Genomic DNA, 24,482 nt, shown 5'->3' with positions numbered 1-24,482 from the left:
CTCCTTATTAGAAGAAAGATGTTGCACTAATTTGATACATTAAATCACATGGGAAAAATTATGAAATAAGAAGTAATGTTAAGCCTTCTTTATATTATATTTGTACAGATACATATTATAAATGTTCTAGAAATTGTGTAAAATTCCTAGAAATTTGATACATCCTAATATCATGTTATCAGTATAATTCCAGTTATTATTTTTAAAATGTTGTATGTTACAGAAATAAACAAATTTCCTTGTGAATTCCATGATAATGAACTCTCATTATACTTTTAACCATGGATAATGTTAAAGTCTTTTATTCACAGAGAGTTATTATTGTACTCTGATATTTTTGTAAGACTGAGGCTCAAGGGAAGTGCTTATCAAGTGCTCCTGACTACTGAGCTGAAGAAGGCTTTACCTGTTACCTGGTTCTGTATAAAGTTGAAGATTTCCAAATCAAATTGACTAGGAAAAGAAATATCCTCTGTTGAGGTAGACTGTTTCCATCCAAGATACCACATCAAAGCTTCATACTTTAACTAAACATGAAACTCTTCTTTCTCTTTCTTTCCTTTACTCTGGCATTGGTCTGGAAAGATAACACCATCATCTACTTCTGCCAGGCCCTTGTTAAGGTGGGGTTAAGATTTCAGACTGCTGGATTTGTCATCAAAGACTATGATGCTAAAGACCCTGTGGTACACCTTCTGACCAGTTTTCTTCTATTCCTAATTGACCCCCCCCCCCCCACCAGCACTTTGGAATCACTTACAAAGTCCATCCTTTGTGGTCAGAATATCCATGTCTTGTTTTTCCTTTCTCCAGTTATGACTGTACTTTGTTCAGTTAAATACAAATGCATATTCAAATCATAGCACATTTGCCCCCCTACATTCTTCTGATTATCTGAATCAGATCATCCCCAATCACAAAAAGATCTCACGAGCAGTCCCCATCTTTGCAAGGCCAAAGTTGTCCTGGATCATAGGATAGCCTTTTATTTCCTTTTAGCTGAACAAGGAGGTGTCTGTGCTATGGCCACCACCACTTGCACCTGGATAACATTTCTTGGGAAGTTGAAACTCAGATACACAAAACCACTGAATAAGCCACTTGGCTTTAGAAAGTGACTCCTTCAACCTGATCTTTCTTTGACTTATTTGATTTTGATTGGTTTGCCTTGGGGATCCTGGCTGCAAAGTGCACACCAGAAAGTGGGGATTGTTCTGCTTATAATCATCACAGTAGTCTCCCCGGTGCACTGTATTCCTTCAAAAGCTTGAAATGCATGTTCATAGCTGCTAAATGAGCAAACGGTCTGGCGAAGACTGGAACATTGGAAAAAGAATGAAGAGAATGACCAGCTTAAGAAATGTAAACCTGAATCTGTGACCTATGAATACCACAGAAATTCAACAAAAAGCATCATGACAGGGGCGCCTGGGTGGCTCAGTGGGTTAAGGCCTCTGCCTTCAGCTCATGTCACGGTCCCAGGATGCTGAGATGGAGCCCCGTATCGGGATCTCTGCTCAGCAGGGAGCCTGCTTCCTCCTTTCTCTCTCTCTGCCTACTTGTGATCTCTGTCTGTCAAATAAATAAATAAAATCTTAAAAAAAAAAAAAGGTACATAATGGAGTCACTTGTGCTAAGCCCATATCACCAAACCAAGACTTACTTCCTAGATTAATTCCAGTTTCAATCTCTCCCAGGAACAGAATCTTAAACTAGTCAATCACTAGCACTAGTGAGGTAATCTGCTTGACAGACCCCTTCTATCCCTTAAAGGAAGGTGACCTTGCCATAAACAATCCACTCTTTGCTAGTAACTTCCTTGTTTTTCCCCCTTCTGCCTATACAAATCTTTCATTTTGTACAGTTCTTCAGAGATCCTTTCTATCTGTAGAAGGGAGGCTGCTCAAATCATGAATTGTTGAATAAAGCCAATGAGATCTCTAAAATTTACTCATTTGAATTTTGTTTTCTTTTTTTAAAAAAGATTTTATTTATTTATTCGACAGAGAGAGATCACAAGTAGGCAGAGGCAGGCAGAGAGAGAGGAGGAAGCAAGCTCCCTGCTGCGCAGAGAGCCCGATGCGGGGCTTGATCCCAGGACCCTGAGATCATGACCTGAGCCAAAGGCAGAGGCTTTAACCCACTAAGCCACCCAGGCGCCCCTGAATTTTGTTTTCTTAATACCACTCAACTCAACCATAGACAATGTTAACAAATGTGCATGGCCATCGTTTGAAATTCCTGCTCTCGACCATTACACCCTTCACATATACTCATCCAAGTTGTGATAACTTGAATAACTGATTTAAAGCCATATTACTTAAAGCATTTTGGTTTCTTTCTCAGTCTTACCTTCACAAAGTTTACTGTTGAATAGTAAACTGATGGAATACAATTTGGGTCATTTGGTCCTGGACCAGATCTTTTAGGGACATTCCACCTGTAGGTGTTTATTTCTCCTGAAACAAATGAGAAGAAATAGAAAGAATTTATTAGTGTTACCTTTGTTTCAGATGTTTTACCTGAAGAAATAACAAACAGATCTTTATATATTTTGGTTAATGTTTATTGCTAGGAAGAATTACTCATCCATTAAAAATGTTCCAATTAAACCTATATGTTGATTTTCTGAATTTGCAAAATGGCAGATTTTTCATTCCAGACTACAAATTTCTTTCTAATTTGACCTTTCTGTTATCAACGGATGTTTACCCAAGACATGAAAACTTATTGTATTCCTCATTGTTTTTTCTCCTCAAATTTCTTATCTCCCTCCCAAGAGCTAGGCTTGAGCACACTTGAGTTACTGTGGGACTCAGCCTTGATTTCTGATCGACTCACCAAGGAACTTTATAAACTCTTACTGCTGAGGTCTCATTGCAAACCAATGAAATTAAAGTATCTAGGGTCTAGGAATAGGGCATCAGTATTTTTTTTTTAAAGCTTCTCAGTTGATTATATTGTGCAGACCCGTCACATCTAGTTAGAACCAGAGAGAATCAGAGAGACTTAGTTCCAAATCTCAACCCTATCACTTCCTATTTATCTAACTTTTGACAAAGTACTTAACTTCGCGGACCTTTAGTCTCCTCACTTGTAAAGGGGCTTAGTCATCCCACTTTTCAGATTGCTGTTAAGATTAAATAAAATAAAATACCTAGGTTAGTGCCTCACATTGAAGGCAGTTAATAAATGTTCATTCATATATATGCTACAACAAATGAATGCCAGGCACCACATCTATGCATCCCCTGTGGCTGACCCAGAGCCTTGCAGAGGAGTCACAAATAAACTCACATACTCACATAAATTAGCAAGATAATCACATTGTAAAAGTCTCAAATGAAAGCCACAATTAAAATGCTATCTCCTTGTGGTATACACACACACACATACACACACATACACACACACACACACACAATGGAATACTATGCAACCATCAAAAGAAATGAAATCTTGCCATTTGCAACAATGTGGATGGAGCTAGAGGGTATTATGCTGACTGAAATAAGTCAGTCAGAGAAAGACAATTATCATATGATCTCCCTGATATAAGGAATTTGAGAGGCAAAATGGGGTGTTTGCGGAGTAGGAAAGGAAAAAATGAAACAAGATGAAATCAGGAGAGAGACAAACAAGAGATTCTTTTTTAAGAATATTTTATTTATTTGACAGACAGAGATCACAAGTAGTCAGAGAGGCAGGCAGAGAGAGAAGAGGAAGCAGGCTCCCTGCTGAGCAGAAAGCCGGATGCGGGGCTCAATCCCAGGGCCCTGAGATCATGACCTGAGCCGAAGGCAGAGGCTTAACCCACTGAGCCACCCAGGCGCCCCCATAAGAGACTCTTAATCTCACAAAACAAACTGAGGGTTGCTTGGGGAAGGGAGTTGTGGAGAGGATGGTTGGGTTATGGACACTGCAGAGGGTATGTGTTATGGTGAGTGCTGTGTCATGTGTAAACCTGACGGATTCACAGACCTGTATCCCTGGGGCAAATAATACATTATATGTTAATAAAAATAATTAAACAAAAAATAAATGAATAAAAATTGCTATCTCTTTTTGAACTGTCTAGGTCCCATCCCTCCCCATCCAGACATACAGCCTATGGCTGAGTGCAAGCCACAAGGCAAAACAAAAATGATGCTTGTATGTCACTCCTCCAGATTTGCTGATCCACCAGTAGGTTAGCAATATAACCGTGGGTCTAATTTCCATTACCTTTCATAATAGCCCCTCTGCCTCGTTAATTGCAAGATAAACCACTGATATTTAGCTTCCTCAATGGGAGTGGCGAAGGGGAGGTATTATTAAAGTTGCATGAGAGACTATGGACTCTGAAAAACAACCAGAGGGTTATGAAGGGGCGGCGGGAGGGGGTGGGGTGGGGTGGGAGGTTGAGGAACCAGGTGGTGGGTAATAGGGAGGGCACGTACTGCATGGAGCACTGGGTGTGATGCCAAAACAATGAACACTGTTATGCTGTAAATAAGCAAATAAAAATAAATAAATTAATTTAAATAAAAACAAGCAAACAAAAAAAAAAAAAAACAAACACACACAAAAAAAGTTGGAATGATCCATTATTCACCCCACTGGGGAGCCCAGTTCTAAACAAAAGAAGATGCTCAGGACATGCATGTTGAGTGGCGGCATGAAAAAGAAGAAGGAAAAGGAGAAATTTGAGAGGGATTGCTTTGCTTATCTCAAGCATGCCTGAATTAACCATTCTCCAACCTGTCTGGATTTTGTGCAAGAAATTAGTTTCTTGCTCCTACCCCCCCATCTCTGGGCTCTCCCGAGCTTTTCAACCTTGTCAGACAGTGACCCTTGTGGGGATTCTCTCCCTCTGAGTTCCAGTGAGAAAAAGGCTCCTTTGCTATGTTCTTTTTTTTTTTTTTAGATTTTATTTATTTATTTGACAGAGAGAGAGATCACAAGTAGGCAGAGAGGCAGGCAGAGAGAGAGGAGGAAGCAGGCTCCCCGTGGAGCAGAGAGCCTGATGCGGGGCTCGATCCCAGGACACTGAGACCATGACCTGAGCCCAAGGCAGCGGCTTAATCCACTGAGCCACCCAGGCGCCCCTCCTTTGCTATGTTCTAATCATTCTTCCCTCTACCCCCATAACCCCATTAAGGACACTTAGAAGGCCAGTCAGCACAGAACTATGTCCCTTGCTAGTCCTCACCATCAGGGCATAGCAGCCCATGAGGGCTCACCCCAGCTGGCCCACCCCTGTCGGGAAGCCATTCCCCATGCCTGACTGGCACCTTCTTCCTCCCTCCTGAGTTACTTTTTGCCATCAAAACTGAATAACTTTAGTTGCTTTTTTGACCCAACTAAAGCCAGTTTCCTCTTCATAAAAGTGAGACATCCAGTAGAGAAAATGTAGTAAGTACAAACAAGGTGAAGATGCAGAAAGGAGCATCACCCTATTACTTAAAATACTATCTCAAAGATGCAACCATTATGAACATTTTAGTTTATTTCCTTTTTAACCTTTGTTCTATACCCATATTTTGCTTAACATGATACCACAAGTTTTTCTCATGCCATTAAAACCTTCTTAAACATCATTTAATGGCTGTGTAATAGTTCATCAGAGGGATAGTCCAAAATGTGCTTAAGTATCTCCCTATAGATAGACATTTAGAATGTTCATGAGAGATTTCTTGAAGCAGCAAAAGACAGATTTCTAAATTGGGGGAAGTGTGGGGTGTGGAGCGGCAAGAAAGGTTGGAATTGTGGCCAGTGAAGATTTCTTTTCCTCAACCTCATCCTTGTAGGAATATCTTGCTAATTTTTTCTCATGATGCATTAGATTGTTTTCTTCCTTCTAGGCATCTTTAACATTTTACAGGTTTATATGACCTTTATTGCAATTACTATAGTATTTAGTATTATATATATATATGTATGTATGTATATATACATATATATATATGAGAAGTAAAATGGAATGTAATTCCTCTCTAATTATTCTTATGATTGCTCTCAATTTCGTAACTGAAGGTCTCAGAGGATCTTGACATTTACTACAACCACATTTCAACTGTGTAAATGTTATGGGAAGCTCTTTAAATTATGAGACCTTCTCTCCCTTCAGTATATATTTTAAAACCCAACTAGAGTTCCACCTCTTTTAGAACCCTAATTACTACTTTTTTTATTTGCTCTGAATCAATCAATCAATTAACGAATCAATCTTTACGGATTTTCTTTCTCTGAAACTTTTGTAAACATTCCCAGATACATTCTTGAAACTCTTCACCACTTAGAATTTCATTAGGCATAATCTGCATTACTACTGAAATGATTCATCTTGTTTGTCTTTTTTTCTTCCGAATTCATTTTAAGCAACTCAAAAGAAATGTACGGCTAAGAGCAGAGGTTCTAAGTCCAACAAATTGAGGTTTCACCATTACTAATGTATGACCCGATCAAGTTCTTTACCCCTCTGTTCTTCAGTCATCTGTTAAATGGACATAATACTACCATATTTCCCTCAATTGTAGGATGTGCATTTTTTACATTTTAACATAACTCAAATCAAGATGCATCCTTCAATCAGCAGCATGCTAAGGTCTAATTGGCCATGTGTTCTTTTTTTTTTTTTTTAGTAACAGATAAAAATAATGATGAATATTCTAATCAATGGTATCAGAGTCAATGACATATGTTAGTGTCTACCCTGTTGGGCTATTGTAAGGAAAATGAAAATTTTTTTGTTTTTTAAAAATATAAAGCATAGCACCTGGCAAAAGATGACATTCAGTACGTATCAGCTATTATTATGACTTACTACGCATTTAGGTCCCTAATGGATGCCTAAAAACAGCATAACTACTTGGTCATTAGATAAATAATGATCTTATATTAAGAGTGACTATGTGATGACTGAAACATGTTGGCATTAAGATGAGCCTTCCAAGAGCCTTCAAAGATCAGAAAAGTTCAGAAGAGAGTTGAGTCCAGTGTCCTTATCAGCATGGAGCAGATCTCCCATGTAACTTACCTGGCTTTGTGACAGATGCTTGGAGCTGCTTTCCACTCTCCATGTCTGCAATACCTTGGGCTGAGATGGAGTAGGGCCGGTTGGCTTTATTCTTAAATATGATCAGGATGGAGTCACCCACCTCAGCATGAACCATTGGGCCTAAAGGCAAAGCATAAGCCTGTGAGCATTATCGTTGCTCTTTTCAACACTGAAGTAATATATATGCAGTTAGTTTTTAGCAAAATAAAGCTAACCATAGCTTCTTCCTTTAGAGGGCAATATATGTCATATGAAATACTCATGTAGGATTTGGCAGAGTCGGACCAACCTGGGTTCAAATCCTGCTTCCTTCACTTATTTGAGAGACCTTGCATAAGTAACCTGCCTGACTCAATTTCCTCATCCATGAAATGGGTTTACTATCACCTTTCTCATAAAGACATAGTAAGGATTAAATAAAATAATGTACGTAAGGTGCTTATTTTAGGGCACTGAAACATAGTAGGTACTTAATAAATGCTGAAATTTTTACTGTTGCGGAGACGGTCTCCAGGAAAAGCCACATCCACATGATATGGTGACTTTCCATTGTAATCCTTCTGTATGTAACCTTTGGCAAGTCCGAAATTGCTCATTATCTGGTCAGTGGATATATCAATAATAAAAACTATAATGAGAATCCAATGAAATATTGTATATAAAAGAGATTTGAAGGTAAGACCAAAATTGAAACACCTATGTACTGATTTATGATCAATACAATGATTTCCCTCATTCATGTCCAACGCCACTTGGATACCTTGATGAGACATGCTCTCCCCAGTAATCCCACGTGCACGCTTCTGTTGGAAGCAGCCAGCCTGCACGCCAGCAGAAATCGGCCCACACCCTTGCCAGAAAGGCATGTGCCTTCAATGCCCCTTGCCTACACTAGGGGCCTTTTCCTCTCGATGCCTCACAAGTGGCGCAAAAGCAGTTTTCTCAGCGCCTGCCCCACAGTAACAGAGCGCCATACACACCGGCGTCTTCATGTGGCATCGCTTCAAGAACGATGTTAACAGAATCCCATTTTGGAATCACCTCAGACCTGATCTTATGGCTCTTGGGGATTTCTTTGCACTCTTGGGTGTTCACAGGATTCTACATTCACAGAGAGCTATGCTCATGGTAGGGGGTCTGACCGCATCCATCCACTCTTCGCCAATTCAACCCGTCGTTTTAGTTGCTTTTCTGAGAAGACCACTAGAGTCCTAAATAAATCTGGAATTTCGTTGGACTACTTTTATCGCTGGGAGAAAATATTTAGTATGAATCAGGAAGGGTCTGAAAAAAAGGTTATTTTGTTTTTCATGCTAGAAAAGAATGCATGTTTTTTAAATTGCAAAGTTGGGTATAGTTCCAGAGAGGGGAAAGTGTATGCATGTATTAAAATCATTATTTGTCGTTAATTACTGCTTTCATTCCACATGGCCTGCTGTACTGGTGAGAGTGAATGTCTTCTGATTTGGGGCCTGATAGGTCACCGGGAGCATAAGGAACAAAGGGCTGCCTGCCCTGTGCCCTTTGGAACTTCAGGGGCACAGGCCTGTCCCTGAGCTGCAGAAAATGAGCAGTTGGGCCTCATGCTCTTCTGGGGGAAGCACCGCTGGACTTGCCCCTGATGGTGTCACTGCTTTGTGTCATTTTACTGAGCAGACCCCAACTGGGACTTTCTGAGAGGCAACCCACTCTTGTTGGCAGGACCAGTGAGCTTTTTTCCTGGAGCTCATTCGACATACACAGCTCCAAGGAAGAAATGTTATCATCGCAGCTGACTCTTCAGTGTCACAAACAAGCTGGCAAGCCAATGTTGATAGACAGGATGCGGGGAAGATGGGTGGGGCATGTAATAATTTATCAAGCTAGCTGTCTCCATGCCTTTTTTAATATTAAGAAGTACTGTGTAAAGCTATACTATTTATATAAGTCACCCTGTGCATTTAAAAATGAGAACAGAAAAAAAAGGGAGAATGGATTTCAGAAAGTCATCTAGATTAGCCCTCAGCCTAAAGGTCTCATCTTTGTGATGGGGTCAGGTTTGGTGACTCCCAGGTGAAAGCAGGGAAGGAGAACTGGAAGTGCTTAAAGTGCTTATCTGATCACCAGGTGGGGCATGCTGCCCAGGATTTCAGACAGGCCCTGGAGTTCCTGAGAAGGCCAAGTTCAGGGCCTTCTGAACTCAAACCAGGCCTTCCACCCTTAGCGTTCCTCTCATGTAAGGGGTTTCTCTTTGGGTTGAATTATTTTTATGGTGTGTTCTTATGGCTCTGTGCACGGAGAATCCAGGACCTTAAAGAAATTATGCAAATGCTCTGCCTGCTCTTCTGAGGCATCAAATTATTCCAAGTTAAAATGTCCTGGCTTAGCAGAGGGATGAGAAAGGGACTTGAGGGTAGCAGATGTTGGTTAGGCAACCCTGGTGATATGGATGGCTTTTTGTGTGTTATCTGGTCATCTGGTTGACTATTCTTTGAATGAGTGTGCTCCCTGACAATGGGAAGACAGGAAGATGTCACACTTGGATCAATGCAGTCAGGCTGTTCTGTCCCTGCTGTGCCTTCTCAGGCCACTCTGGGGGCTGGCAGTGCACGCCTGCCATCTACGCCATACCCAGGAGTTCCAGGTGTTTCTCTCGTGGCGGTCGGGCTTTGATCTCCACAAATTCTCCATCAGTGTATTCTCTGTAAACCACCTTCCTGTACTGAGAGCCAATCCAGTTTTCAGTGTGGTTCATAAATATATCTCCATGTCTGTAAAGTAGAAACATCAGAAATTAAAGTTGCCAGGAGGTAGAAAACCTTTGAATGCTCCTGAGTGACTCAGGGGTACTCTGGAGCAGGGTTTCCCAAACCCAGCTGCCATCAGGATCTCCCTGTGGAGCTGGACTTTTGCACCAGGTTCTCTGGAAGTGAGGCCAGGGATCTGCACTTGAAAGCACCTCAGGGGGTTTTGATAGGAGTAGGCCAGCTCTGGCCCTGGTCTTACATTTTGGGGATCATCGTTGCAAAGCCCTGCTGGATGCCCCATGGGGCCAACCTTAGTTAGAGACTCCCTTAAGATGGCATGTTGCTTTTTGGGACTAACTAACCTCACACACACGCACATGCGTGTACACATGTGCACACTCACATTCTCTCACCCTGAATTCCTTCAGATTTCATGTGTATCATTCTGCACTGTGTTCTACTTTTCCACTTTAAAGACCCCAAACCAGACTCTGGGTTGTATATTGTGCATATACATACATACAAATAGAGGCATAGTTGATTCTTGTTATTCACAGGAATCATGTTCTAGAAAGTGACCTCAAACACCGAGATAATGGATACTGAACCATGGCTCCTAGAGGAAACCCAAGGTTAGGTTTTGTAGGTGTTCACAAAGAATGCCCCTAAGAGGTGCCATTTTGGCATGTGGATTATTTTGAGCTGAAAACAATCGAGACCCAAAAGGTCCAGGAAAAAACTTTGACCTTCCTCCTAACTGCCTATAAGTATTTAGGTAGAAGACCCAATACCATTATAATATGATCTAGGGGTGGGAGACAGGGGAGAAATTTAGCAAAGTCTGTTTGTTAAAATTCTTCTCTCTGTCTCCTTGTTTCTGAGTTGCCCAGCCAACATTTGTTTACCCAACATTTACTCTTTTTCACCTTCTTATGAATTGCTCTCCTTTCCTTTGAAGTCCTAGACTCCTTCCCCCTTCCCCCTTCTCCTTATATATCAAGTTTTGCCTATCTTTGGAATCTCTCATGTTTATGTGAATTCTCCCTGTGTACGTGAATTTGATTTTCTCATGTCAATTTAATTCTTAGACCAGCCAGAAGAATCTGAAGGGCAGAGGAAAAGCCACCTCCCCAACCTTCCAAAAAAAAAAAAACCAACCTAGTTTCTTCAAACCTCTGGTCACAATATTTTCATCAGCTGATTAATAAATATCTTTATTTTATGTGTGTTGCTGTTTAAAGACATCTTATTCAGGGGCGCCTGGGTGGCTCAGTGGGTTAAACCCTCTGCCTTTGGCTCAGGTCATGATTTCAGGGTCCTGGGATCAAGCCCCGCATCGGGCTCTTTGCTCAGAAGGGAACCTGCTTCCCCCCTTCTCTCTCTACCTGCCTTTCTGCCTACTTGTGATCTCCATCAAATAAATAAATAAAATCTTAAAAAAAAAATAAAGACATCTTATTCGATATGTATTGCTGATTCATTGACTTTAAACTCATGGCCAATAGCACTGTAACTCATGCCTGAATGAAGCTTATCTAACACGTATTTCCTCTGTAAGGCACATCACGGCCTTCTCATACTTGAGAACACTAGGCAGTGTTACTCTGGGGGACCATTTTAAACAGCTAAGTCACCACAAAAAGCACATACACACAAAAGTAGCACTAAAGGGACCACAAAGAGGATGTCTGTTTACACTGAAAATTGAAACAAGAAGGCAGAGGGATGCCTCATTTGTCTGACCTCAGCTGGGAATGCGCGCATCGGGTGACTCAAATCCTTTGCTGCTTTATACATCCCTATAAATGACCCCAAAAGCACCACAAAAAAATTGATTTGGGTATTACAAATATATTTCAGCAAGAAGAAAAATTCACAAACGTGGAGTCTGCAATAGTGAGGGTCAACTATGTATTTAATCCACCACCAAGATAGATGGTCATAAGTGATGGGGGGAAAAAACCTATCAGTTTTACCTATAAAACATGGTATGTCCATTTCCCTCCCTTAAACTACCTGCACTCCAACCTAAGCCACTTACCTCACTTACCTGTGTGAACTGGGTTGTTCCCGGTCATTCTACGTGCCTCCCACACTCCTCCCTTCCCTCTATCCTCTGCACTATAGGCAGAGTGATCCTAACCTGTACATTCAACCAAGTGAGTCCTTGTGGAAAACCTGTTGTTGGCTTCCCACTGCCCAGTTCCCCAAATTCCTCACAGTCTTTCACTACCTGCCTCCGCCAACCTCCCAAGCCTCCTTTCCCCTCACTGGCACCCACACACTCTATGTTTTGGTCATTCTAAACATTCTCTCTCAAGCTCCACGTGTGCGTCCCACCTCTAGGCCTTCCAAGTGTTATCACCTGGGCCGAGACCACGTTTGCCACCTCTTCAACTAGCCTATTCCTCAAGTCCCAGGACGAAGACTGCTTCCTCAAAGAAGCTCTCCCTGGCCACCTGCTTTCTCCCTAGCTCTCCCGGACACGGGACCATGCACACCTGCTGTGGGCTCCCTCTGCCCCCAGCACTTCCCCTCTCATAGTGATGACCTCGCTCAGTATGCTTGGTCTCATGTCTTCCCCATGAACCGTGAATTCTGTGTGGGAAAGAAACTCGCCTGTCCTTGCTAGCACCATTTGCCAACACTGGGTTCAATGCCTAGCATGCAGTAGATGCTTAACAAACAAACACATGTACATCTTCAATCTGGACCACCTGCTTTCCAAAGGAAGAGAATTTTTCTTCTACTTTCATTTTCTGAGAGTCCTAGTAACATTGTGGTAGTGACCCAGATGCCTCTGGAGCCATGCTTTACTGTTTGTCATCTTTCCTGGTCTGCAAAGTGGGGTGATGACAATGCATTGGCCTCCCGGGACAGGTGTCGGGAGGCTGTGGGTTGAGATCTGTAAAGACCTGCACTAGACAGACATCGAGCACCATGTAAGCGCTTGCTCATCTGCTGTCTTGTTGGGATGCAGCTGAGATGCTGGGCTGAGGCTGACCAAGGGGCTCAAGGACATTGTGAAGGTCACTAGGAGATAGGATTTTTAAGAACCCTAGCAAAATGCCTGGCACATGGTGAGCACTCCATACATGGCCGTTATTGTCTCAAATCTCACGCTGATGAAATTAAATGCCTATCAGTTCACGAGTTCAGGAGTTCGAGGAATACAGCTTTATTTCCCTAGAGCAACTCTGTCTCGGATTTTGAATTCTCTTCCACGGCACAAACCCTGGCATTGTGCTGATGAGTCGCACTGGTTGCTTTTCTGGGATCCTGAGGCCTTCTCAGTATGTTCTGAGAAAGCCCTGAGGGAAAGCTATCTGGGTCCCCAAGGTGAGGCAGAGTCTGTGCGAACCAGAATGAAGGAATGTCTGAAGGAGAACCCACACTGACAGGGGGCGTGAAAACCAGATGTGCTTCCTTCCAAGGCTTTGGCTCAAAAGGCAGAGGCATAACAGTTGGGGGGCAGAAGGGGCATATGTTCCTGGGCTCCCAGCTGCAGAGGTGCCCCAGATGTGCCTCTAGGAGGCCCGGTCATCTCCATCTGTACTGTTATTCTCTATGGATCCACTGTACTTTGAATATGTGAACAGGTTCTCATTTTCCTTTGTTTTCATTTATTTATGGGCAATATTCCAAGTGGCAGGGCAGAGGGCAAACACAGCCAGCACCCTCTGTCTCTCTATGTCTCCTGGGAGACAATCCCAAAAGACTGAGGCTGCCGCCTCCTGCCAGTCCAGAGAGCAGGTGGTCGGAAAACCGAAATTACCCTAAGTTTTGAGAAAAGCTTGATGGCTATGTCTCTTGGGCTAAGAATATACATTCCACAAAATTGTTATGCCATTATTTCTTTAGTTCTAGCAGCCTTTTAGTAAACATCATCATTTTAGAAAAGGCTGCATCACTCCTCGTTTCATTTTCCACTGCCCCAGCATCCGTCAGGAGCTGGCATCGGCAACACTGGTTTTGCAAGACAGGAGCGTCTGGTTTAATAAATGGTTTGGTTAGTTATGGGAACAAATTTTAAATCGTCCTGTCCCTGAGACAAATCTTTTTAGAAGGGAAGAGTCAGTTCATTTCTTCATTTATCCGTAAGGTGACGCTGTTCTACTCTCTTTTCCAGGAGTCTATACCCTCAAAACAGGCCAAGAAGTAAGAACAGGAAAAAAGACGCGTTAAGATCGGAACAGCTGGGAATAGAGGATTTGTGTGTGGCATGGCAAAAAAGAATTAGTGGGGCCGGGGGGGGGGGGGGGGGGGGGGAGCTGATAATACAGAACAAAGAGGAACAAATACATGCAAATTAACATGGCTTGGTGGTGAGAACACAGATCTGTCCTTCAAAAGGTCTATGTTCATTTCCAGGGCCCATGACTAATGGTTAGCCTTAACCTTCTGCACTGAATCTCCTGGTCTGTATATGGGGCAGGAAATACCCAAGCAGCAGGTTGTTTCTTTTTTTCTTTTTTTTTTTTTTAATTTTATTTATTTGACAGACAGAGATCACAAGTAGGCAGAGAGGCAGGCAGGGTGGGGGTGGGGGAGCAGGCTCCCCGCTGAGCAGAGAGCCCGATGCGGGTCTCGATCCCAGGACCCTGGGATCATGACCTGAGCCGATGGCAGAGGCTTAACCCACTGAGCCACCCAGGCACCACCAGCAGGTTGTTCCTGAGTGGAGCGTATGAACTTGGGGGAGGAGGTCTACAGGTCCAAGCTGGCAGATGCCTCTATACCCTGTTTGACTCTACCCCAGTGCACACAGGTGGGAGGGGAAGTGTGTGCAGGGAACCAGAGCTCACACGGTCCAAGACATGCTCCAGCCCTGAGGACCCTTTGGTGCTTAGTGCTGGCTTACAGTACTCTCCCAGGAGGGTCAGTTTTGGGAACTCTCTGGGTACAGCCTGCTCATCTTAATTTGGGGATCTTTGCCAAGGCAATGCCTCCTACCTTCTCCTAGGCTGCTCCCCATCCCATGAAGCCTCTTTCCCTGCAGTCCTCAATCTACCCATCTGCTCACCTTGCCTCTGCCTGCTTCTGTACCATTTTGTCTTCACAGTCCCCCTGTCACTGGGATCTGCGTCTTTCCCTAACCCTCTCAAGCTCGGTGCTCGCGCAAAGGCACACACATGCTTGGGACAGCCGCATTCGCAATCAGCCACCGCGAGCAGGGGATGCCCTGAGCCTGTGGGGTATGCCCCCAAATGACTTTAGACGCCCCTCCTGGGAGGCAGACCGGCAGCTTGCCTCCTCTTTTGTGCTCACAATAACAGTCTCTGTCCACCAGAGTTGTGCAGACAAAACCAGGGCAATGTTAGGTGTCCCCACTTGAGAAACGTCTACAGAGCATGCGCAACCCCACCCAAGAGACTTGGCGGCTTCGCCCGTGGTACCTTTCCCCTCCTGCGTCCAAGTGCTGCTTTTCGAACTCCCAGTTTTTGTTAGGGGCATAATCCCATTCTACCTCTTCAGCGGCGATGTAAAAGGTTCTTATCATCCCGTATGGCTGCTCTGAAGGGTCCTTGTTGCCACAGCTGTTGACCTCATAGATCTGATTCATGCCTCTCACGAAGTGGTGCATGGTGGAACAAAATAGCCTGAAAATACCTGAAACAGAAACGGCTTGGCGTTGTGCAGGGAACTCGACTGTTCCAGTTGTGGCTTTGGTTTGATAGCAATCTACAGCATTCCATTCCCCAAGAAAATAACTTGTAAGACAGATCTTTAAAATCCCAATTTTATATGTATTTCCCAGCCAGACTCCAAGGGAAATAAATCACTGTGAATATACTTACTTACCGGGGGGTGGGAAATACCATCTGAAATTGAAAATGAAAACTTGCAAAGTTGCTACCAAGAAATAATTTCTCTGGGTCTTCCCTACTGTACACACCTGTTAGAAGAGAGTTGCTCCTGGAAAGTCACCAATAGGTATGATTATCTTAGCCCACCCCAGTTTAAAATGAACTAATTACCTGTAAGATTAATATTCTAAATTAAATTAGGGCACATTTCTGAAATCATGTATTTTGCCCTAAAGGATTTCATAAACTATATATAGTGAAATACACATGTAAAATATTACTATTAAATTATTATTATTGCTATTATTATTATTCATTAATCCTTTGAACAAAGGAGGGTCTCATTACCGTGGTAGGTCAACATTATGCCAAGTGTAAAAAAAAGAAAATCAACTAGATTTCCCTACATAATGCCAACAATTATGTCTGAGGATTACGTAATTTTATAAACTGATGCAATTTTCTAGATTGGCATCAGGTTATACAAAACAAAATTATTGGAAGATATTAACTGTCAGTGGAGTTATTGGATCAATAAATTTTCCCTTCCTTTCATAGAGACTCTGTTCTTAGAGGCAAGGGATCAGTGATTAGTCTCATTACCCATGTCCAATGCATAGTGATAGTTTGTATCATGCTGTACATATCAAAGTATTGCAGATTACCCCCTTAAGAATGAGAAGAACCCATTGTTTCAGTGGGTGTTCTAGGCCCCTCAGCACTAAGCAGGACCCTCATGAGGAAGGGTCTTTGTGAAACCAGAAGATGCTCCGAAGGCAGACATTGGAAGAGCTCCCATTTAGGAGCAATGTCCACAATTGCCAAACTGTGGAAAGAGCCAAGATGCCCTTCAACAGACGAATGGATAAAGAAGATATGGTCCATATATACTATGGAGTATTATGCCTCCACCAGAAAGGATGAATACCCAACTTTTGTATCAACATGGACAGGACTGGAAGAGATTATGCTGAGTGAAATAAGTCAAGCAGAGAGAGTCAATTATCCTATGGTTTCACTTACTTGTGGAGCATAAGGAATAACATGGAGGACACTGAGAGATGGAGAGGAGAAATGAGTTGGGGGAAATCAGAGGGGGAGAAAAACCATGAGAGACTATGGACTCTGAGAAACAAACTAAGGGTTTTGGAGGGGAGAAGAGTGAGGTGTTGGGTGAGCCTGGTGGTGGGTATTATGGAGGGCACGTAATGCATGGAGCACTGGGTGTGGTGCATAAACAATGAATCTTGGAACATTGAAAAAATTTAAAAAAAGGTCACATAAATAAATAAACAAACAAACAAATAAATAAATAAAAAGGAAGAGCTCCCACTGGGTGTATTGTTTGCCAGAAAGCCCATTATTCACCTGTTCGTGTTCTTCGCTAGCCAAGGAATTATCTTCTCTAAAAACAAAGAGGAGTTTAAGGCTTTGTGGTGACAGCTTCACAGATGTATACTTACTTGCCAGCTCATCAATTTGTTCTTTTTTTAGATACATAAATAGCTGTTTGTTTTTTCCTATCATTTTATTTTTTTTCATCCCCTCTGGTAACCACCAGTTTGGCCTCTGTAGTTAAAGGCTGATTTCTTGGTTTGTCTCTATCTCTCCTTTTCTTTTTTCCTTTCCTTTCCTTTTTTCCTTTGCTCCTTTGTTTTGTTTCTTATATTCAACATATGAGTGAAATCATATGGTATTTGTCTTTCTCTGACTTATTTCACGTCACATAACTCTGTCCATGTTATTGCCAATGGCAAGATTTCATTCTTTTTATGGCTGAATAATATTCCATTGTATATATTACCACATCCTCCTTAACCATATTTGGGCTTCTTCCATAGTTTGGCTGTTGTAAACAATGCGCTATAAAAATGGGGGAGAATGTATCCCTTTGAATTAGTGTTTTTGTATTTGGTGTTAATTCCCCGTAGTATGATTCCTGGATCTTAGGGTAGTTCTATTTTTAATTTTCTGAGGAAGTTCCGTACTGTTTTCCACAGTGGCTATACCAGTTTGCATTCCCACCAACAGTGCATGAGGGTTCCTTTTTCTCCATATCTTTGACAATACTTCTTGTTTCTTACATTTTTTATTTTAGCCATTCTGACAGGTATGACAGGTACAATTACTCATTGCAATTTTGATTTGCAAACCCTAAGACTAACAAAAAACTATGTGAACTGATAAATGAATTCAGAAATGTACAAAATCAATGCACAGAAATTTGTTGCATTCCTATACACTAACAATAAAGCAGCAGAAAGGGAAATTAAGAAAACAATCCCATTTACAAATGCACCAAAACCAGTAAACTATCTAGGAATAAACTTAGTCAAAGAGGTGAAAGATTTGTACTCTGAAAACTGTAAAACACTGATAAAAGAAATTCAAGATGACACAAGAAAGAGAAAGACGTTCCATGCTTATGAGTTAGAAAAACAAATATCTTTAAAATGTCTATACCACCCAATGCAGGCTACAGATTTAATACAATCTTTATCAAAACACCAATGTTATTTTTCACAGAACCGGTACAAACAATCCTAAAATTTATATGAAACCACAAACACGCAGAAAGCCAAAACAATCTTGAAAAAGAAAAAAAACTGGAGATATCTCAATTCCAGATTTCAAGTTATATTACAAAGCAGTAGTAATCAAAACAGGATGGTGCTAGCATAAAAATAGACACAGAGATCAATGGAACAGAATACAACACCCAGATGTTAATCCACAACCGTATGGTTAATCAGTCTTCAAGAAAGTAAGAATGGCTATGCAGTGAGAAAAGACAGTCTCTTTAACAAATAATGTTACAAAAACTAGACGGCAACATGCAAAAGAATGAAACTGGACTACTTTCTTACACCATACACAAAATAAACTCAGAATGCATTAAAGACCTATATGTGAGACCTGATCCCATAAAAATCCTTGAAGAGAGCACCGATAGTAACTCTGCATCAGCCATAGCAACATTTTTCTAGATATGTCTTCTGAGGCAAGAGAAACAAAAGCAAAAATAAACTACCAGACTACATAAAAATAAAAGTTTTCTGCACAGTGAAGGAAACAGTGAAACTAAAAGGTAACCTACTGAATGGGAGAGGATATTTGCAAATGGCATATCCAATAAAGGATTAGTATCTAAAATATATAAAGAAATGATACAACTCAATATCCCCAAAACACATAATCCAATTAAAGAATGGGCAGAAGACATGAACAGACATTTCTCCAAAGAAAACATATATGGCCAGCAGGCACCTGAAAAGATGTTCAATATCACTCATTGATTTGTATATATTAAATACCTATAGGTTTTTGTTTATCAGTCATATCTCAATAAAGTGGTTAAAAACAAGAACAAAGGAAAAATATTTGAGTTGCAGCCTAGGGTCTACTCATATTTTGGGCACTATTTTTGGTCTGTAGATATGGGATAGGAATTGGTGAAATGACCAAGCTATTAGGCAGTCACAGGTTTTTACTCACTACCATATTTAAACTAGAAAACTTTGTCATAAGCTCTTTATAATGTTGGAGGGCACATGGGTAATATGCAAGGCACTGGAATAATTAACCAAGTCCCTAAATTTATTCCAGCCAGCTGTAACTTTGAATGTCAGTTTCTATGGATTAAAATCGTTTTCCTTCTCTCCCATCTTTGATCTTGAAGACCATATTTTAAAAAATAATTGTGTCCAAGCCATCCCTTGGCTTGGGTGATTCATAACTGATTAATTATACTAATGTTGAAAGGTTAAATCCTCAAAGTCTATAAGGGAGGGATTGTGGAGCTCCTAGTTTCAGGCAGTTCTTGGGCAAAAGTTTTGAAACACAAGCCATGTTTTTAACCAATGACACTGAGGGGCATCAAAACTGCACTTCTAGTGTGAAGTAAAGAAGTAGACATCAACTCATAGAGGACACAGAGTCAGCAAGTACTCATCTTGGGTAGCATATTGGTTTCTTTTTTTTTTTTAAGATTAATTTATTTATTTGGGGGGAGGGACAGAGGGGCAGAGGGAGAGGGAGAGAGAGCCTCAAGCAGACTTCCTACTGAGCAGGAGCCCGAAAAGTTCTCAATCTCACAACCCTGAGATCATGACTGGAGTCAAGATCAAGAGTCAGTTTCTTTTAAAGACTAATGAAAAAGTTGGCTTGGAGAAATATTTTGAGTGCCCATAGCATCTGTTATCTTTATGTTTCATGTGATAGGTAGCATATGCTGCCATATGTTGCCCTGTATCTTTTGTGAAAATGCCCCAATTATGTAATTAGCTTGGGAATCTCTAAGAGAAGGTATGAGTACTGGCACTTCAATGGGCCCTCTACAGACTTCAGACCCAATGCACCTTCCCCTCTGGGGAAACCAAGGGTGCTCAACAGAATGAAAGTGGAGAATCAAAAGGCTATTATCAGTCTCTAGACAAGGGAAACCAGGTCATGCCCATAACTTGGAAGCATCCAGCAGGCTGTCCATGCCTGGTACATTCTTCAGAGCAGCAAATGAAATGTTTGTGCCTTAAAGAACAAGAAATACCCTTTTTCTTGGGGCCAAATCATTCCTGGGAATGAATCAAGAACACTCTTCTGGGATTTGTGTGGCAAGGTTGTTTGGAGGACTTGATTCTGCTTTGTGTCATTCTAGATACATCTCCTCTATTCTTTATACCGTGTGTTTGGAATAAAATAGTTAGGATTGTCCAACTGTAACCAAGGCTGTTTGCCTTGAAGTGCCCAAATTCAACCAATTTCTTCTAGAGTGTGTGACTGAAGACAGGGATTTGGTCACTGGAGATGATCCTGCCAAGTTTACCTGCATGGTCCGGCTGCATGAAAACCGTGGTGGAGGTATGGGGAAACAGGGCTAGGGTGTCGCGGTGAGTCCCTCGTACATGGATGGTGTTCCCTTGAAAATAAACTCCATGCATATCCGTGTCGGTGCCCATTCCAATCATATGCCAGGAAACTCTATCTTTTTTGCACATGGTTAGGCCCGGTTGGTTGCCAAACATAAAGCCATTAATAGCTAAATGAAAGGAAAACAAAGTCAGAGCCCACGATGATCTTGTAGGTACAGAAAACACACCATTTTAGTTGAGGATTATTTGTGTGTGGGACAGTCTGTTCCAGTACTCAAGTTTAAACTATTTACAGAAGATCCTCACTACCAAAGAGTAGATAAGACTAGAGAAAATTCACACAGGGAATCAATCCAAATTGGAGACTAAACTGAACAATGAAGAATGAAAATATACGAAAATTGTGAAAATAGTATATTTAACCATGTATACACGAGGGCACAAGTCCTAAGAATCAATAAAAAATAAATCAGGTTTTCTCTGGCATAATTTTTTTCTGACAAAATTGTTTGATCGTATAATATGATATCCTGCAATTTTCATTTTTGTTTGGCAGTTTATGAAAAGCATCATCCTTGTAAATATATTTATGAACTTCATCAATTTCCCCAAAGCCTGTTCTAGAATTCTTGCTATGAAAATCATTTTCTTTTGAGGTTCTTATCCTATTATCTCCTTTAAGTGTCCCTTTCTCATCTTGCTGATTCATTTCATTTTGTTTTTCATTTCATCTGCCAACAGATTTGCATTTGATTCCAAGAATTGCCAGACATCCCTTTACTGATTTCTTGGATCCTGTGCCATTGGAAAAATTCACAATTGATTGATATTGAACTTGCATGTCTGGTCAGAGGCGAGAGATTTTTTTTTTTTTTTTTTTTTTTTTGCCCGGGTGGGGGAGCTGAGTTTGTAAGAGGCTAGTCTTTGAGAAAATACTTTTACCTTTTGAATACTTTCATTTCCCTACCTCAATAAAATAAAGGGCCTTTGAATAATGATGACTTAGGTCATGAAGACCTTCTGTATCTCCCACAATAAGAATTGTTTTCCTCTTTTATATCAGCTTCAGTCCACTGATAGTGACTACCTGGAGAAACGTCTTGAAAAGAATTTAGAAACCACATTCCAACTCTGTGAGGCATGAATATATTAACTGAATAGCACTTTTTGAGGGGAGATTACATGTAATTATGTCTCACGCTTGATGTCCCTAAGAGAGATCAAGATTCTATCCCCACCCTACTCGTTATTAATGTCCATAGTAGGAAAGAACAACTATCACATTTATGAGTGCTCTTCATTTATAGTCCCATTATTAGAAAAAATTACTTTTTATTTCTGTGTTTCTTTTTATTTCTGTGTCTGCAGAACCAGTGATACTTGGTAATTTTACTCAGATGTCTGGGATTATTAATAAAAAGTCTAAGAAGCCTGGAGGCTTCTAAGAACATTGCCTTTTCTGGAAAAAAAAAAAACCTTTGGTAATAGTTTTGCAAATAAATTATGTTAATTTTGTCCATTGAATGTTAAAGAGATTTTTATAATTTGGGGTGCTAATAATTTCACCCTTGGCTGGCTGGTAGGGAATCTTCTCTTGCCTTGGAATTCTAGTTTAAATCCTCTCTTTCTGGAACAACCATTCATACATTCAACAAATACTTTTGTTTTCTATTTTGTTTTTTGTTTTTTCCAGTACTCTAAACATTTCCTGAAAGAATGATGTCATTGCTCGTTTAGTCTCAGATAAAGGTAGCCAAAGCCCGTGAGAAGATCTGGTAAAGAAGTTACACTGTTCTGTCTTCTTGTGTAGCCTTGTCGCCTAACCCAGTTGATATTTGTTGACTAACCCAAGAACTACTGGAGGCATGGCCCTTTTTTTGTCATAAAAGACCCCCAAGGACAGCTCACAAGTCACTGAGGATGATCTCGAGGGAAGGAGGTCAACAAACACCTTTGAATATCGACTATATAACAGGTGTAATGCAAAGTACCATCTACCATGTGAGGTACTTTCTCTTTGGTACTGTTGCCATCATTCTTCCTTCTACTCCATGCAACTAAGCCTGGGGATAGAATTCAATTTATAATTAATGTAAAATTTAAATTAAAATACATTGCTTTCTACACATCCAATGTATAAGAGTGTATTTCACATTGTCAAACCAGGGCTGGATGTGACACGGTCCACTGGGGCTTAATGCTTTCTCTTTACAGGCCTGTTTCACAATAAATTTCTTTTGCAACTTAGTTTTTCCATGAAGGAATTGCTATGTTTCCTCATTTCCACTTTATTCCACCCCCCCCCCTTTTTTGGTTAGTAGGAAGGTTGGAAATAAATTTCATTATTCAGGTATAACAACAATTTTGTAGATGATGGTATTGAAAGTGAGTTACTCAGTGCTTTTCATTAGCCCAAGAAGAGACTGTTGGCGTGGAGCACCCAGGACCATAGGAGTCTGTGAGCTGCCTGCTGTGGGTCACTTGGAACCTTGGACGTTTTTGGACTTCCTTGTGGGGAAAGGAGATTAGGGACTCTTTTGTTATTCTCCTGTAATATTTCAAAGGCAATACACAGTTGTTGTCCTTGGTCCTAAAATGAGCAATTTGGCACCTGTTCTCTTAGAGTGCTTGCTTCAGGCCCCTTTGTTGAGCACGTCCTTCAGTAGTTGTTTGAATTTGGACTCTCGCTCATTATTCTATCACCTTAGGTAATGTGCCCAAGACTAATGAGAATCCTGTGTAATTCACAGCAATTACAAAGTGGCTTGCCACTGTTACAACTGATATAAGAGACACAGAGAAGGGGAATTAAGCAATTCCTTCTAAGTAAGATCTGGGATAGGAATGAGTAGCATTTTACAAATTAGCACTTTAGACAGGCCTTCATGTACTTGGTAAGAGATGTTTACAGTTGAATGTTTATCGCTAATGATCACTTGGATTATCAGACTTAATAATGTGATTACAAACCCAAGGGAGGGCATTTTGTCAGTAATTTTGTACTTTTATAATGTACTGTGATCTTCGCTAGTTCATATTCTGTGTGGCTTCTTCTCAAGCTGATGAAGTATTTCGGAAGTATTAATTAAGTTTCACAATATCGCTGGGAGATAGGGAGGTTTCACCATACCTTCCGAGATGAAGTCAGGAAATAATTGACTCGTGACTGAGAACAATATCCAAGAAACCAAAATTAGGATAGTTTAAAACATTCAAAACATTTTCACTTCAAATGCAATTATCCTTTCCCTTATAGAAGGGAAAGTCATTTTTCGTACCATGCATTCGGTTGGACTTCACAAAATCCTTGTCTTCTTTGTCAACACTGAAGGGGCGCCATGTAAACCTCTGAATGTTTTCGTCAAGATACCTGCTCAAGTTCTCATCAAAGACTGTGAATAGTAGGTAAAATTCCTTGTCTATTCCTTTCTACAGAGAAAAAAGAAATGAATGTATAAAAAGTACAGCTTGGAGGGAATTGTTCTCTCTACTTCACTTTCAAAGTTAACACCAAGTAAATGAGGACCGACATCAGCCATAGATTTTTTGGCTCATTTTACAAATCGGGATTCCAAGCATGATTCTGATAAATTCATTTTATACCCTAAAATTTCATCTTCTTCATTACATCCTTCTCCCTCCCCATTAGACTTGCTAAGAAGAAATAAGTCCTTATTCAGAAGCTTTTCTACACTGTGGGACTCCTGTTTTCGGGCTGGTCCTCACCCTTTTATTTTCCATGCCTATGCCTCTCTCTGCAGCTGTCTTCTTGTCCTCACCCTTTGCTGACTCCAGCTATCCTGATCTTTTGTTCTTCTGTGACCATCCAGCTTCACTCCTGCCTCAGCAACTTTTCATGTGCATTCCCATTGCCTAGAAGTTTCTCCCCAGTCTTGCCTGGCTCACTTCCTTACTCTGTTCGGTTCTCTGCACAAATCTCACTTCCTTGAGTACCCTTCCCTGACTACCCTGTGTAAAAGGGTCACCTGGATTCCACCCTGCCTGCAAACTCACCATTCACTCCCACTCTACTCTTCTTCAT

The 24,482-nt window shown here is 41.1% G+C and overlaps 1 protein-coding gene across 1 annotated transcript in view; it reads right to left on the bottom strand.

Moving 5' to 3' along the window:
- The window catches only part of HEPHL1 (hephaestin like 1), an 89,335-nt gene that overhangs the window by 22,589 nt on the left and 42,264 nt on the right, over nucleotides 1-24,482 (bottom strand). The window contains exons 10-15 of the mRNA XM_046017259.1: nucleotides 23,719-23,869; nucleotides 20,395-20,607; nucleotides 15,162-15,375; nucleotides 9,650-9,789; nucleotides 7,019-7,159; nucleotides 2,353-2,459 (exon numbers count right to left, since the gene is read on the bottom strand). Of these exons, the coding sequence (XP_045873215.1) occupies nucleotides 2,353-2,459; nucleotides 7,019-7,159; nucleotides 9,650-9,789; nucleotides 15,162-15,375; nucleotides 20,395-20,607; nucleotides 23,719-23,869 (966 nt within the window). The remainder of the gene's footprint in view (nucleotides 1-2,352; nucleotides 2,460-7,018; nucleotides 7,160-9,649; nucleotides 9,790-15,161; nucleotides 15,376-20,394; nucleotides 20,608-23,718; nucleotides 23,870-24,482) is intronic.

Source organism: Meles meles, chromosome 8 (genome assembly GCF_922984935.1).
Source record: "Meles meles chromosome 8, mMelMel3.1 paternal haplotype, whole genome shotgun sequence".
NCBI lineage: Eukaryota > Metazoa > Chordata > Mammalia > Carnivora > Mustelidae > Meles > Meles meles.
Note: the sequence above shows the minus strand (reverse complement) of the source record. Positions and strands in the feature narration are given on the sequence as shown.